The sequence below is a fragment of the Tribolium madens genome, unplaced genomic scaffold, assembly GCF_015345945.1.
Source record: "Tribolium madens isolate multiple individuals breed KSU strain unplaced genomic scaffold, Tmad_KSU_1.1 Scaffold_71;HRSCAF=194;Tcas5.2_LG6, whole genome shotgun sequence".
Lineage (NCBI taxonomy): Eukaryota > Metazoa > Arthropoda > Insecta > Coleoptera > Tenebrionidae > Tribolium > Tribolium madens.
In genome coordinates this window covers 5,441,312-5,456,714 of record NW_025401041.1, presented here as the reverse complement: position 1 = coordinate 5,456,714, position 15,403 = coordinate 5,441,312, and the positions used below count along the sequence as shown (strand labels likewise).

Genomic DNA, 15,403 nt, shown 5'->3' with positions numbered 1-15,403 from the left:
TGGCATTATCTTATTTGATATCATGCAACTTTGATAATTTTTTAAACAATAATTTTTAGTAAAAATAGAACATATTGCACATGTCTGTACCAAGAAAATTTATACCTTCCAAATTATGGAGAAAAAAATATGGGTTCTAAGTTGAATATAGCCCAAAAGATACTGACATTAAAAAAAATCTAAAATTGTCAGCTTATATCATATTAAAAGCCATTTAATTATTTTTTTAATTTTTGAAATCGGTGAAATCGGACTATAAATAAAAATTCTACAGCGCCTGACGTTTTTTTTTAAATCACTCTGTATAAAAACTTAAAAAAAGTAAACTTCGAAATTGATTTAGATGCCTTTGAAGAGGTGCCGGGGGTGTGGTGGCGCAGCGGCAATTCTAATAAAGATGATTTTTTGTTTTTTCTAAAATGTTTCAAGTAATTCAATATTTCTTGAAAAATGACGTTTTCCTAGTCCTGGGGGAGTAAAATCTCGAAAAAGTGCACAAAATGTGAAAAACAAACTTTGTTTACACACTAAACGAGCAAAAATTTGAACCAGTGTAAAAATAAATCGCGTGATTGGGAAATAATCGCTGTCATCTTTGTACCACGCGTCCTAGTGGTGTCATCCACCGACCCCGACCTTCATTTCCGACACCTCCTGTATAATGTCAAGGTTGTCAATTGAGGGAAATTTGTGAAAATAGAAAAAATAAGGGTTGGAAATTGGGTGAAATGGTGAGAAATGTGCCCAAAAATGGGCCCTCGTTGACCTCTAAATCATCGTCGGGACAAGCCGGTCGTCCCCCCGACACATCGTACGATAGTACTTCATTCACGCGATTTGCTGGAATCTAGTCAGTCTTGGAACGGCTTTCATCGTATCACCAATCGGAATACTCTTATCACTAGTTTCTTATCATTGTGATATTAAACGCGAGATCGCATCTCAAGTGGTGCAGTGCACTAGTGAACGTGAAATAGTGAAGGTAAAAAATTCTAAAATTCCGGTTGTGGTTGTACACGTGTGTAAAACTGTTAAATTTTTCATAAAAGGCAAGGTCAATGCATTCGAAATATGCGGTCTATTTTTATTTTATTTTTCTTTTCAAGTTTCACCGAAATTAGAAAGTGGACAAGTGAAAATTTCATATCCTGAAAATATATTTTGCAATTATTGTTTAATTCAGGTCAAATATTAATTATTTATAGCTGAGGTTACGATTTTTCGATGGTATTACTATGCGATTTTTTTCACAAACTCAAGTGCAAAAACGAATCACTATTTTTGTAACACAAGTTGTGAATTACTGACGTTATTGTAATTTTTCTTGGTCAAATGGGACTTTCACATTGTAATTATCATAATTGGTGGAAAAATTKAATWATTTTTCAGTAGTRATTTACRRTAATTTGAAAATTATTGTATACAGGGTGAGCTATTAAAAATCGTTTGTAACATAATGTAGTAACGAGGGATCATTAGTGGATAATTGGCAACTCTCACTTTTATAAATGGCTACTTCTGGTTTGACCGGAAATGCGTAAAATGTAATTGTGATTATAATTTTGGCACATTTTCAAACAAGGTATTGAATAGATTCATAAAATTGGGCAAATTATTAAAAAGCGTTTAGATTTCTTATATTTCGCATTTTTTATATATCGGGTGGCCACAAATCATTGTTTAACAACACTACAACCGAATAGCCAAGATTGTAGGTTATGTTTCTATCTAAAATTTTATTGAATTTTGAAATGTCTAATGTGAATGTGTTGACAAGTTATGTCAGTTGTACCAGTAAAAAATAAAATTTACTATTGCCAACTTAAACAATTAATTTTTGATTATAAATTATAAATTTATCTACAGTTAGACACCAACCTAAATTTCATATCACCTAAAACTGTTTTTACATTATTCAATGTTGCCAACTTTTTTTAATCTCGTTTTAARGTCATTCAAGTTAATTATTTGAATTAAAAGTCAAATTCTGACATTTGTAAAATTCAGATATTTATCATAAATGAAAAAATCAGATACTAATTTTATGGTTTTTGGTCTTTCAGTTGTCATAATTATGCATTTAAAAATAAAATTCAGAATTGAAAACAAACAATTATTTTTGATCACTCGATATACAGTATGTTCCCGGATTGGATTTACAAGAGGAATTTTTTTTTATTTTTCATTTTACGCTAAAAGTGCAAAGGAAAAACATTTTTTGCAACTCAGTAGAAAAAAAAGGTCATTTTTCTCTTGATTTTGGATTTAAAATTATTTTTTTGACAATTATGTCACTTTGACAAATGAGTTTACGCAAGTTAAATAACGAAAATGTTTGTGAAAAACATAATTTTGATAAATAGCAACTCAAAGAAACAGCTTTAAGATAAAAAACAGTCATTTTTAACATGAACTATTATTATTTAATTAATACATTAATTGTCAAAGTGATATACAGGGTGCGCCAGAACTCACGCCTCAGAGAAAAATGCCATATGAGCTAAGATATTAGGAAATTTCAAAGTTATGAGAGTTTAAATTTTGCACTTTGACTTTATTTATTTCTGTTGGAAACATAATTTTTCAAAATTTTTTTGATACAGGTTATTAGAAGAGGAAACAAGGAAGCTGAATCCTAAATTCTAACTCTGTTTAATGTTGTTTGTGGCTTTTATTAGCAAAATTTCTGTACCTTTACTAAATAATTATAAAAAAAAACATATACAGATGACCAGGATCATTAAATAGACATAAAAAAATGTCAAATGTCAAAAAATTAATATCAAAATTTTTTGACAGATAGACTTTTAAACATTTTTCCCATGTTCCTGGTATCTTATATCACCTGAAATTTTTCTCCGGGGTGTAATATCTTACGCATCCTGTATAGTTATCAAATAAATAAAACCGTCAATATGATAGAACTTAAAAAGCATAGAAATTAAGAAAAAAAATTACTTTTCTTTTCATTGAATCAGAATAATGGAGTTTTAATTACAGATTTGCTCGTTTTAGGTGAAGCAAAAAATGTTTTTCCTTTGCAGTTTTGGTGTAAAATAAAAGATAAAAAATGTTTCCTCTTGTAAATTCAATCCGACGACATACTGTATAAAATGGTTAAATTTTAAGTAATCTGTGACTTTGAAATTAAGTTGGCAACATTTTTCAATGTTGCCAACTCAATTTTAAAATCACAAGCTACTTTGATCAGAAATTAGAAATTACAAGAAACAACATTGAAGATACGCAATTACGTGACGTAAAATAATTTTTTGTTTTGTTTGATGTCATTGTGAATATTTATAGAAGAAAGTACACAATACGTTGACTTTTTTCCACTTTTTGGATTATGTTATGTATGTTCTTTTATTTATACACAACATTTGCATAAATTCTACAACGAAATTACACTTTTTTGCTCGATTTCCACTATGTTTGATTATTTTTTTTATTGCAGAAACTTGAAAAATGTCGGCGAAGGCAATAAGAGAAGCGACTGGAAAAAATCTAATCAATAAACATTTATCAGGCGATACGGCTGCCGTGCAATGTCGCTTCGCTTCAGTCGATCCTGAAACGAAATTTTCCGAATTGGTAGCGACCAATCCATGGCTGAAAACTGAAAAGTTGGTCGTTAAACCTGACCAACTTATCAAAAGGCGAGGAAAATTGGGTACGAACGTAGCGAGTGTTGAAACTTTTTATAATATAGCATTATTCGTTTCAGGTTTAATCGCTGTAAATAAAGACTTGTCTGAAGTGCAACAATGGATCTCTGATCGTATGAATAAAGATCAAAAAATCGGTGCTGCCACYGGTAAACTTCGCAATTTTATTATCGAACCTTTTGTTCCTCATAAAGACAACGAAGAAGTCTACGTGTGTATCTATTCGCATCGTCATGCTGATACAATTTTGTTTTATCATCAAGGTGGCGTTGATATTGGTGATGTTGATTCGAAAGCTGTTAAATTGGAGGTTCCGGTCGGTGAAAGTGTTGATGAAAATCTCATAACGGAGAAATTGTTGAGTCAAGTTGATGGAAAAAAGAAGGCAATGATTGCGAAGTTTGTCAACAATTTATATAAGTTGTATGTTGATTTGTATTTTACTTATTTGGAAATTAATCCATTGGTGGTGACTGAAAAGGAGATTTTTGTTTTGGATTTGGCGGCGAAATTGGACGCAACAGCTGATTTTATTTGTAAACCGATGTGGGGCGAAATTGATTATCCACCACCGTTTGGACGCGATGCTTATCCAGGTGGGTGAGGGTTTTGGGCGCAGGCGGTAGGGAATTTTTTTGCAATTTTTTCAATGTTTTTTTGAACATTTTTTTTATAAATCGGTATTTGTATGTATTTAATTTTAGATTTTTGACTATTAATAGAGTTATGGTAGAGTTATGGGCGCAGTCGGCAGGGGATTTTTTTTTATAAATTTATTAACGTTTTTCATGAGCGTTTTTAAGCAAATTTTTATATATCAGAATCTGTATCTCTTTTCTTTTAGTTTTAGTGTTTTTTTTTTGACTAAAAAACAGTAAAAAAACTTTTTTGAGCGTAGTCGGTAAGAAAAAAATGTGTTTTTTTTTAAACAAATTTTGGTGATTTTAAAATTATTTCATACAAACAGAGTTCCTCATAACTGTAAGATCAGTGAAAAGAGGAGTTTTGGGCACAGTCGATAGGAAAAAAATACAAATTTTACAAAATTTATTAATCTTTTTAACGAGTTTTTATTATAAATCAGTATCTTCTATTTGTATTTAACTTTACATTTTTGACTAACAAACAGTGAAAACACTTTTTTGAGTGCAGTCGTTAGGAAAAAAAGACTTTTTTTAAAAAATTAAATTTGTGATTTTAAAATTATTTGATACATACAGAGTGTCTCATAATTTTGAGATTAGTGAATAGAGGGGTTATGGGTGCAGGTGTGGCAAGGAAATATTTTTTTTTGCAAATTTTACTAAATTTATTAATGTTTTTAACGAGTGTTTTTAAGCAAATTTTTATAAATCAGTATCTGCATGTATTGTGTTTTAGTTTTAGTGTTTTCTTGACTAAAAAAACAGTAAAAACCACTTTGTTGGGCGCACTCGGTAGGAAAAAAATTGTATTTTTTAAACAAGTTGGTGATTTTAAAATTATTTTATACATTCAGAGTGTTTCATAATTGTGGAATTAGTACAGAGAGGAGTTTTGGGCACAGTCGATGGGGAAAAAATAGAAATTTTACAAAAGTTATTAATCTTTTTAACGAGTTTTTATTATAAATCAGTATCTATTTGTATTTAACTTTACATTTTTGACTAACAAACAATGAAAACACTTTTTTGGGTGCAGGCGGTAGGAAAAAAAAGACATTTTTTTAAAAATTGAGTTTGTGATTTTAAAATTATTTGATACATACAGAGTGTCTTATAACTTTGGGATTAGCGAATAGAGGAGTTATGGGTGCAGGTGTGGCAAGGAAACATTTTTTTGCAAATTTTACAAAACTTATTAATGTTTTTAACGAGTGTTTTTAAGCAAATTTTTATAAATCAGTATCTGCATGTGTTTTGTTTTTATTTTAGTGTTTTTTTTTTGCCTAAAAAAAAACAGTAAAAAACACTTTGTTGGGCGCACTCGGTAGGAAAAAAATTGTATTTTTTAAACAAGTTGGTGATTTTAAAATTATTTCATACATTCTGAGTGTCTCATAACTGTGGGATTAGTGAAGAGAKGAGTTTTGGGCACAGTCGATGGGGAGAAAATACAAATTTTACAAAATTCATTAATATTTTTAACGAGTTTTTATTATAAATCAGTATCTGTATGTATTTAACTTTACCTTTTTGACAACAAACAATGAAAACAAACAATTTGGGGTGCAGTCGGTAGGAAAACAAATTTTTTTTTATGAAGTTTGTTATTTTAAAATTATTTGATACATACAGTGTCTTATAACTTTGGGATTAGTGAAGAAACGTTATGCGTGCAGTCGGCAGGGGATTTTTTTTGCAAATTTTACAAAATATATTAATGTGTTTAACGAGCGTTTTTAAGCACATTTTTTTTAAATCAGTATCTGCATGTATTTTGTTTTGGTTTTAGTGTTTTTTGACTAAAAAAATATGAAAAACCATTTTGTTGGGACGCAATCGACAGGATTTTTTTTTTAAATAAGTTCGTTATTTTAAAATGATATCATACATACAGAGTAAGATTAGTGAAAAGAGGAGTTTTGGACACAGTCGATAAGGAAAAAAATAAAAATTGTACAAAATTGATTAATGTTTTTAACGAATATTTATTATAAATCAGTATCTATATGTATTTAGCTTTATCTTTTTGATTAACAAACACTGTAAACACTTTTTTGGGTGCAGTCGGTAGGAAAATTTTTTTTTTTAATTAAGATTGTGATTTTAAAATTATTTGATACATACAGAGTGTTCTTTGGGATTAGTAAATAGAGGGGTTATGGGTGCAGTCGGCAGGGGAAAAATGATAAATTTTACAAAATTCATCAATGTTTTTAACGAATTTGTATTATAAATCGGTATCTGTTTGTGTAACAAACAATGAAAACACTTTTTTCGGCGCAGTCGGTAGGAAAAAAATCAATGTTTAAGCTAAAAGAATTATGCAAAATAGGCGAAAAAATTTATCACGTTATAACTGAATCTTTTTAATACTCGCAATTGTAACAATACCACATATATTATTCCGATATTGTGTCACTGGACAAGAAAATTACTTTTATGAATTCTATTGTGTCACTAAAAATTGTTTTGAATTAAACATGATTTTAAGTGGATTTGTTTGTTCGTAATTTTTTTTCTTTCATTACATGATAAAGAATTGATCCGTATCGGCGCTTATATTTTTATTGTTTTAATTAATTGAAGATTTATATTGATCAACATTGTTACTATGGATAATAAATGATAAGTGTAATCAATATTTATCGACCTTGAATTATAAATAATTAGAAATAATACAGAGTGTCTTATTTTTATAGAGGAGGCTTACATCGCAGACCTCGATTCGAAATCCGGTGCTAGTCTAAAACTCACCATCTTGAACAAATCTGGTCGTATTTGGACAATGGTAGCTGGGGGCGGAGCCTCAGTAATCTACAGTGACACAATTTGCGATCTAGGGGGCGCTAAAGAGCTTGCAAATTACGGTGAATATTCAGGCGCACCCTCCGAACAACAAACCTACGAATATGCCAAAACAATTCTCTCTCTTATGACACAAGAAAAACACCCCCAAGGTAAAGTCCTGATTACTGGGGGCGGTATTGCGAATTTTACAAATGTCGCTGCGACTTTTCGCGGTATTATCACCGCATTGGTTGAGTTTCAACAACGTTTAATCGAACACAAAGTCTCGATTTTCGTACGAAGAGCCGGACCGAATTATCAAGAAGGCTTGAGAAGGATGAGAGAAGTTGGACAGACTTTGGGGATTCCCTTGTATGTTTTTGGACCGGAAACCCACATGACGGCCATTTGTGGTATGGCGCTTGGTACACGACCTATACCACAGGAAAATAATGTTGAATTTGCCACGGCGAATTTTTTGTTACCAAGTGGTGAAAAAGAACCAAATAAGAAGAGTTTAGGGGTGGATAATATTGATGCTGCCACCACCACCGCCGCTGCCTGTAGTAGGAAAATACAAGTAAGTTTTTTGGTGTTTTCTTGTCTGTGGTGTTTTGTTTCTGTCCTATTGGTGGTTTGGTTGACACTTTTAACTTTTTTTCTATTGATTGCTTAGAGGGGATGATGTAATTTCTTTAGTTTTGTAAATATTTACCAACGAGTTTTTACTTAAATTTTGTGATAAGGCAGGCGTGTTTGTTATCGTTTTTGGTTCAAATGTGAATGAGCATGGTGATAAAAACGTTGCGCAATAAGAGATAATTTTGAAAACAGTTTTTTTTTTTTAATTAATACGGTATTTTTATTATATTTATTTTTCTAATCATATTAGTTGAGAAAATTGAAAATTGTGAGGAAAATTGAAATAAAAATGGTATATGGGTATATACCTATAAAATGATATATTACAGTCATTATTTAAGATTAGAAAAAGTATAGTATTAAACTCGCGAGAAATGGCCATTTCCATGAATTATTCTCCTCGCCATTGGCTCGTATCGTTTTTATCTTCATGGCCATGACCAACTTTCTCACTCATTGAATAATATACTATTAGTGGTTTATACAGGTGTCCCAGCGAGTTGAAAAAGTTGAAAATGTGCATTAGTGACCTTTAAATGGTAAAATTAAAAAAAATTATACAGGTGCGCCAGAAATCGCGCCCCAGAGAAAAAAAATTTTCTATAAAAATTTCGAAGTTATGAGGGTTTAAAGTTTGTACTTTGACTCTATTTATTTCTGTTGGAAAAATAATTTTCCAAGTTTTTTTGCTATAGGCTATTAAAAGAGGAAACAAGGAAGCTGTATCCTAAATTGTAACTCTGTTCAATGTTATTTGTGGCTTTTATTATCAAAATTTTTGTCCCTTTACTAAATAATTGTAAAAAAGCATATACAAGATCATCAGTATCATTAAATAGATATAAAAAAATGTCAAATGTCAAAAAATAAATGTCAAAATTTTTTGACAGAATTTTTTAAACATTTTTTTCATATTTCTGGTATCTTACCTTACTTGAAAATTTTCTTTGGGGCGCGAGTTCTGGCGCACCCTGTATAGGACATTGATAGATACTAATCTAGTTCATCGCCTAAAATTATTTTCAACTATACAGCGTGTCTCATAAATAACTTACAATACAAACTTGTGTTTTTTTAAATGAAACATCATATGCTTCTTAGCGTTTTTGGATGTAGATTTTTATGAAAATATTTTTAAGCTAAACTTTTATTGGTCGATTTTGCTTAGTTTTAAAAATAAGACGCTTTTTTTGACGAAAACATGCACTTTTTAAAAATTTATTACACAAAAACTAATGTATCCACAAATATTTTTTTTACTACCGTAAAGAAGAAGGTGCAAGCTATAAGGTTCTAACATTTTTTTAGTGTGTTGCATTTGCAAAGATAAAAAATTAAGGCGTTTGTTTAAAGTTCAATAACTTAAAAAATTTTAATGGAACACCCTATTTACTGTTTTGGCATTTAAAAGATTATTAAATTGTCTTTCTAAATTTATTTACTTTTAGATGTTTATAATCAATAACTAAAAAGATATTTAACGTTAAACATTAAAAAAAAAATTACTATTGTTTCAGTAGCCAGTGCACAGTTGCACAAGAGATGGAAGAAATATCACTTAATAATCACATTTGTGTTAAACTGAATCCATTATTCTTTGATTTTATAATAAAATAATTCAAATTTCAGTCTTTATAACGACTTTTACAATCTCTGGATAAATCAATTTTTTATGTTATTTAACTTTTAACAAACTTTTTAATTTATTAATCTTTACAAATGCAAAACACTAAAAAATTGCTACAGCTTTAAATTCTAAACAATTTTTTTAAATTTCACCATTAAAGGTCGCTTTTGGACTTTTTAAACTCGCTGGGACACCCTGTAATGTGCAAATAAAATTTTGAAACAGTCGATTTTATTTAGTACCTTTGTACCATACAGGGTGATTAAAAAAAAAGTGCAAGAATTCGTTGGGATTGTATTTCTTTTATTTCAAGCCTACTAGCTTTACTCACAATCCACTTCTTCACTGCACATTTTAACACAACAAACTTCGCTTTTTACGTAATAAAATTGTGTCTCTAACGATCGAAATAAATGTTAAAGGATGTCACACCAAACCAAGTAGTGCACGTAGAAATTCCACAGAAATACAAGGTAAATTTTATGGCCTTCTTTAGACAGTAACCGGTTACTTAATGTGTGTCAATTGTCTAAAGGGTGATTCACTGGGAGTCCAAACTCCCATGTTTACCAACAAAACGAAATCGATCGTTTGGGGCATGCAAACACGAGCCGTACAAAGTATGCTTGATTTCGACTTCGTGTGTAGTCGGGCCGAACCGAGTGTTGTCGCTATTATCTATCCGTTTACGGGGGATCACAAACAGAAATTCTACTGGGGACATAAGGAAATACTAATTCCAGGTAATTTACCCAAAAAATTAACAATACACAAATCAAGTTAATTATTTTATTAGTTTATAAAAAAATGAACGACGCTATGACGAAACATCCCGAAGCTGATGTACTTGTCAATTTCGCATCGCTTCGTTCCGCCTATCAAAGCACCGTGGAAACAATGGAATTCCCCCAAATCCGAACCATTGCGATTATTGCCGAAGGAATCCCCGAGAATCAAACACGCAAATTAATCAAATTAGCCAATGAGAAGAAAGTTGCAATTATTGGACCGGCTACAGTGGGCGGAGTCAAACCCGGKTGTTTTAAAATTGGCAACACTGGTGGAATGATGGATAATATCCTACATTCGAAATTGTACCGCCCAGGAAGTGTGGCTTATGTTTCAAGGTCAGGTGGGATGTCCAATGAGCTCAATAATATCGTATCGAAGGCTACGGATGGTGTGTAYGAAGGCGTGGCCATAGGCGGGGATAGATATCCAGGGACCACCTTCATGGATCATATAATGCGTTACCAAGCCGACGATAATGTCAAAATGATTATTTTATTGGGCGAAGTGGGCGGAGTCGAAGAATATGAAGTGTGTAACGCCCTTAAGAATAAAATTATAACGAAACCATTAGTGGCCTGGTGTATTGGTAAGTGTTTAATTAATTKTATAATTAAATAATTAATTAATTGTAATTATAGGGACATGTGCTGGGATGTTTACATCAGAAGTCCAATTTGGACAYGCCGGTTCTTGTGCCAACTCGAATCAAGAAACGGCAACGTCGAAAAACGAAGCCTTGAAGTCAGCCGGTGCCCATGTCCCGGCCTCCTTTGATTACCTCGGCGAGGTAATTCAAGAAGTCTACGAAAAGTTGGTATTACAGGGAGTGATAATCCCGCGTGCGGAAGTACCGCCACCTACCGTCCCAATGGACTACTCATGGGCTCGAGAATTGGGTTTGATTCGCAAACCGGCCAGTTTTATGACATCAATTTGCGACGAACGCGGTCAAGAATTGATTTATGCAGGGATGCCAATCTCTGATGTTTTACAAAAGAATGTTGGTATCGGTGGGGTGATTTCCCTGTTGTGGTTCCAGCGATGTTTGCCAACCTACGTTTGCAAATTTTTCGAAATGTGTCTTATGGTGACGGCCGATCATGGGCCTGCGGTCTCCGGGGCCCATAATACCATCGTTTGTGCCCGTGCTGGTAAAGATTTGGTCTCGAGTCTTGTCTCAGGGTTGTTGACAATTGGGGATCGGTTCGGAGGGGCGCTAGATGGCGCAGCGAAGCAGTTTAGTGAGGCGTATGACACTGGGATGCATCCAGCGGAGTTTGTTAATCATATGAGGAATAAAGGGCAGTTGATTATGGGGATTGGGCATMGAGTCAAGTCGATTAATAATCCGGATCAGAGAGTGAAAATTGTCAAGGAGTTTGTGATGCAAAACTTCCCGGCGACTCCGCTGTTGTTGTATGCGCTGGAAGTTGAGAAAATYACAACGAGTAAAAAGCCCAACTTGATTTTGAACGTGGATGGGGTGATTGCGTGCTCGTTTGTGGATATGTTGAGGAATTGTGGCAGTTTTACAAGGTTTTATTAATTTTTTTAGTGATTTGTTAATTGTTTTGTTTTTTTTCTAGTGAGGAAGCTCAGGAGTATATCAATATCGGTGCGATTAACTCTCTGTTCGTTCTGGGGCGTTCGATAGGGTTCATTGGACATTTCATGGATCAGAAGAGGTTGAAACAAGGGTTGTATAGACATCCATGGGATGATATTTCCTACGTACTTCCAGAGCAATAYAACAATTAAGTTAAGTTGGTTCAAATTTTTATYAATTGATGGTTTAGTCTACGTGAAGTTTTGTGTTTGTCTCATTCATTTTGACTCTAAAATATTTTCCTTAATTTATTAATGGATATTTATATTTTTATATTTATATTAAGATGTTTCATGTGATTTCACAATTAGGTAAGAGATGTGTCTTATGTACTATCAGAAATAAAGTTACTATAGATCGATACAGAGTTTTATTAAAAAAAAATAATAAAAACTACATTTATTTTTGTCATGTTGGTGCGACTACTTTTTCTGAGTGTCAAACATCAACATAACCCAAATAATAAATTATTTCGAATAAATTGTCAATTTGAAGAAAATAGGGTGCAAAGTGACGCGAATGCATTGGCTAAGCATTTTTCTTAATTTTATCACTTTCAATAAACATTCACCATGTGTACCAATCGACAAGAACAAAACTCACTATTGTACCAAGACAACTTTGATAACACAATTATGTCAGGTATTAAAATTTTAAGACGCAAATTATTGTTTCTACGGCCGTAGACAAGTTGAGGCTTTTATTATATTTTAATAATTTTACATTTTTTAACTTTTGTAAGCAAAAATCGAATTTAGTGTGGCAGCACTGTGCTGAATTGAGCTAACTTCGCATGCGTGATGTTACACGTGTAGTTTCAAATTTTGTGATTTTTCTTTACTGTAACTAATGTAAGTTGTAAGTTTTCATTAATCTGCGTGATTTGATTTAGTTTTGCAACCGCGAAAGAGTGTTTTCCCCAAGTGACAATTTCGTTSTCGTTTAAWGTGTTTTTCTTCATAAAAGGTACGAAATTTGTGAAATTATACCRAAMATTATCTTAAAGGACACTAGTGTGCCCCTGTTTTAGTATTTTGTGTAAAATTTGATTAATTATTCGATGATTCTTAGTTGATCTAGTAGCCTTCTTTGAAAAGTTCATGCAACTGCGCATGCGTGGTAATTTTCTTATGGTGTGCTTCTGGTGTCCGTTTTTTTCTAAATTTCGGTAAAACTCGGCCAAATTTAACGTAAATAGTGATTTTTTCCTCAATTTTCGTTGTTTAGTTTAGTGTTAAAACAACGTGAAAGTGTGATTCCCCCCACTAACAACTACCCATTTCAAGTGGTCTTGGTCATAAAAGGTAAGAAATTTGCGAAATTATACCGAAAATAGGCTTCAGGGACATTAGCGTACTTCTATCTTAGTATTTTATGTAAACTTTAAAAATTATTCGTTGATTTTTAAGTCGGAAAAAGCTGATCTAGAATCAACCAATCAGCGTCCAGAATTTCAAGCAACTGCGCATGCGTGAAAAATTCTTAGTTTTCCTAGTTTTGTGTTCTTCTTAATTTTCGTTATTTATTAAGGTTTCTGGTAATCAGACAATCTGTGATTTCGTTGTTAACACCATGAAAGTGTAAAGTGTGATTTCCCCAACCAACAATTTCGTTCCTGTTTGAAGTGTTTTTATTGATAAAAGGTAAGAAATTTGTGAAATTTTCCAAAAATTGCTTCATTCTGGCATAAGTGCCGTTAAGGTGTTTCAATTTCGATGTTTTTTGTAACATTTGATAATTTTTGGTTATTTTCGCCCAGTGGCGTAGCATGCACATGGTAACTGGATCAGTTGACAGAATCGATTGTTTTACGCCAACTATAATTTGATTAGATTTAATTTAAGTCACATAACCTAAAATCTGAGGGATTTTTTGTGTTTGCAGTATGGAAAGCCACCAAACCAAACCTCTCTACTCGTGTGAGGCTCTTCATTCAATAATTTCAAACCTACGGGCGACACCAAAAGACTACATGATCCGAACCTATTTCCACATTAAAAACATAACCTCAGGCCCGGAATACGACAAATACAAGCACCGTTTAAACAACGTCATTTTTAACAACTTGTTTAATATTGTCACAGAATTAACCGTTTCGATTTATTTCCCAAAATGTCAACAATTAGTCTACAGCGACTTGGGCACAATTCGATTCTTGTCTTGCATATACCCCAACACTATCACTAGTGGTTTTTACCCGGTTTTTGTCCAATACTTTGATCGCAAAGAGGGAATCAAACACCGACTTTTGGACTACACAAGTCGTGTGTCCGAAGTCGCCTCGATTTTGGTGTACTTTGGTGTTATTGGACAAATTGTGGGCTATTGTGGCGATTATTGTTACCGAGATTCGGTCAATTCTACGTCAAGTGACCATTTCCAAAGTCTCAAGATTTTGACCCGAGGAAATATTATGGACCTGCCCTATTCGGATAATTTCCTTTCAACATTGATGGGTTTTTTGGTCGATTATTTGCCGGAGAATGTGATCCTTGCCTTGGACAAGTTGGGTGATGTTTTTGTGAATAATAGTGGTAACTCGCAAATAGCCCGCGAGTTGGTTTCCGAGTACAAGAAGTGGAAGCGAAGCAATGAACATGTCTTGTTGAGTAGTTACACGAATTTTGTGATTGAACATTTGGTGGCTCTTAATGCCTATTTGGAACGGTTCAAATGTTTGCCATATTCGGTGGGTTGTCTGTTCTCGTCGGTCTTGAACCGGTTTATGCTTGTTTTTACCACTGACATTTACAAAGAGATTGATAAGATTAAAATGAGTGATAATTGTGCAGTAATCTACTATTTCCACTTGGTGAGAATCCGAGATTTGTTCAAATGTTATGAGGATTTGGGGTATATACCACTCCGAGCTCGCAACTTCTTGGACTCAGAAATAAACTATTTGGTTACAAGTCAAGTGGTTGATCTTGCTAAAGACGATAAAAGTCTTGAAAAACTCCAAAAAGAGATTACAGTGATTGTTGATTTATTCTACACAAGAGCTAAAATCTACATTGAGACTCTTCTCCTACAATTCCCGAATTTTGACACCTTTGATTGGATTCTCTTTCCAGTCGACTATAGCAAAGTCCATAAAACTTTCCATTTGTTAAAAGAAACGGAAAGGAATTGTCAAACTTGCCATCAACTGTATCTAGAAGTAAAAAATCTCGATTCGCTTATTCGCAAGTTACCACTAGATGAAATTGAAAGTGTGGTTGAAAAGTGGTTATTGGTCTTGAAAGAGTGTGAATTTCCTATAATTGGAGAATTGTTGGAGTATTTATTGTCGCTCCCGGCCTCCTATAAGGTGATGGAAGATTTGGAGGCTTGGAAATCGGATGAGTGTGCGAAAAAAGTCGTCAAAATGACTGTCGATTGTCTCACACTCGACGAAATTGAGGAGGTTTTTGAGGATTATTATTGGGAAGACGCAACCAATATTATCAAGAGACTACAAATTCCAGCTCTTGAGGATTAGTTACCACTATTTTTTTTTTGTTATTACGAAACTGTTTCTATTTCTTTTTGTTTTATTTTCTATAAATTTGTAGTATTTTGAATTTAATAAAAAAAATATAAGAAGCTTAATTTTTGACAAAACTTTGGTTTTATCTTTCGCAATAATAGAGAGTTG

The 15,403-nt window shown here is 32.8% G+C and overlaps 2 protein-coding genes across 11 annotated transcripts in view; both read left to right on the top strand.

The window, feature by feature from the left end:
- The window catches only part of LOC123008615 (ATP-citrate synthase), a 14,880-nt gene extending 2,753 nt beyond the window's left edge, over positions 1–12,127 (top strand). The window contains exons 1-9 of one of the 4 annotated variants that reach the window (XM_044404505.1): positions 126–982; positions 3,458–3,673; positions 3,728–4,264; positions 7,012–7,679; positions 9,791–9,841; positions 9,904–10,111; positions 10,165–10,746; positions 10,799–11,696; positions 11,747–12,127. In XM_044404505.1, the coding sequence (XP_044260440.1) occupies positions 3,469–3,673; positions 3,728–4,264; positions 7,012–7,679; positions 9,791–9,841; positions 9,904–10,111; positions 10,165–10,746; positions 10,799–11,696; positions 11,747–11,918 (3,321 nt within the window). In that variant the 5' untranslated portion in view covers positions 126–982; positions 3,458–3,468 and the 3' untranslated portion in view covers positions 11,919–12,127. Of the gene's footprint in view, positions 1–125; positions 1,050–3,457; positions 3,674–3,727; positions 4,265–7,011; positions 7,680–9,790; positions 9,842–9,903; positions 10,112–10,164; positions 10,747–10,798; positions 11,697–11,746 lie in introns of those variants that run through there. The other 3 variants (XM_044404506.1, XM_044404504.1, XM_044404507.1) reach the window with 3 other exon arrangements.
- Positions 12,128–12,215: 88 nt separating this feature from the next.
- Positions 12,216–15,403, top strand: part of LOC123008618 (replication protein A 30 kDa subunit-like) — a 5,990-nt gene continuing 2,802 nt past the window's right edge. For 2 of the 7 annotated variants that reach the window (XM_044404517.1, XM_044404516.1), the window contains exon 1: positions 12,216–12,408. In XM_044404517.1, the coding sequence (XP_044260452.1) occupies positions 12,286–12,408 (123 nt within the window). In that variant the 5' untranslated portion in view covers positions 12,216–12,285. Of the gene's footprint in view, positions 12,409–12,582; positions 13,071–13,240; positions 13,410–13,650; positions 15,364–15,403 lie in introns of those variants that run through there. The other 5 variants (XM_044404520.1, XM_044404521.1, XM_044404522.1 and 2 more) reach the window with 3 other exon arrangements.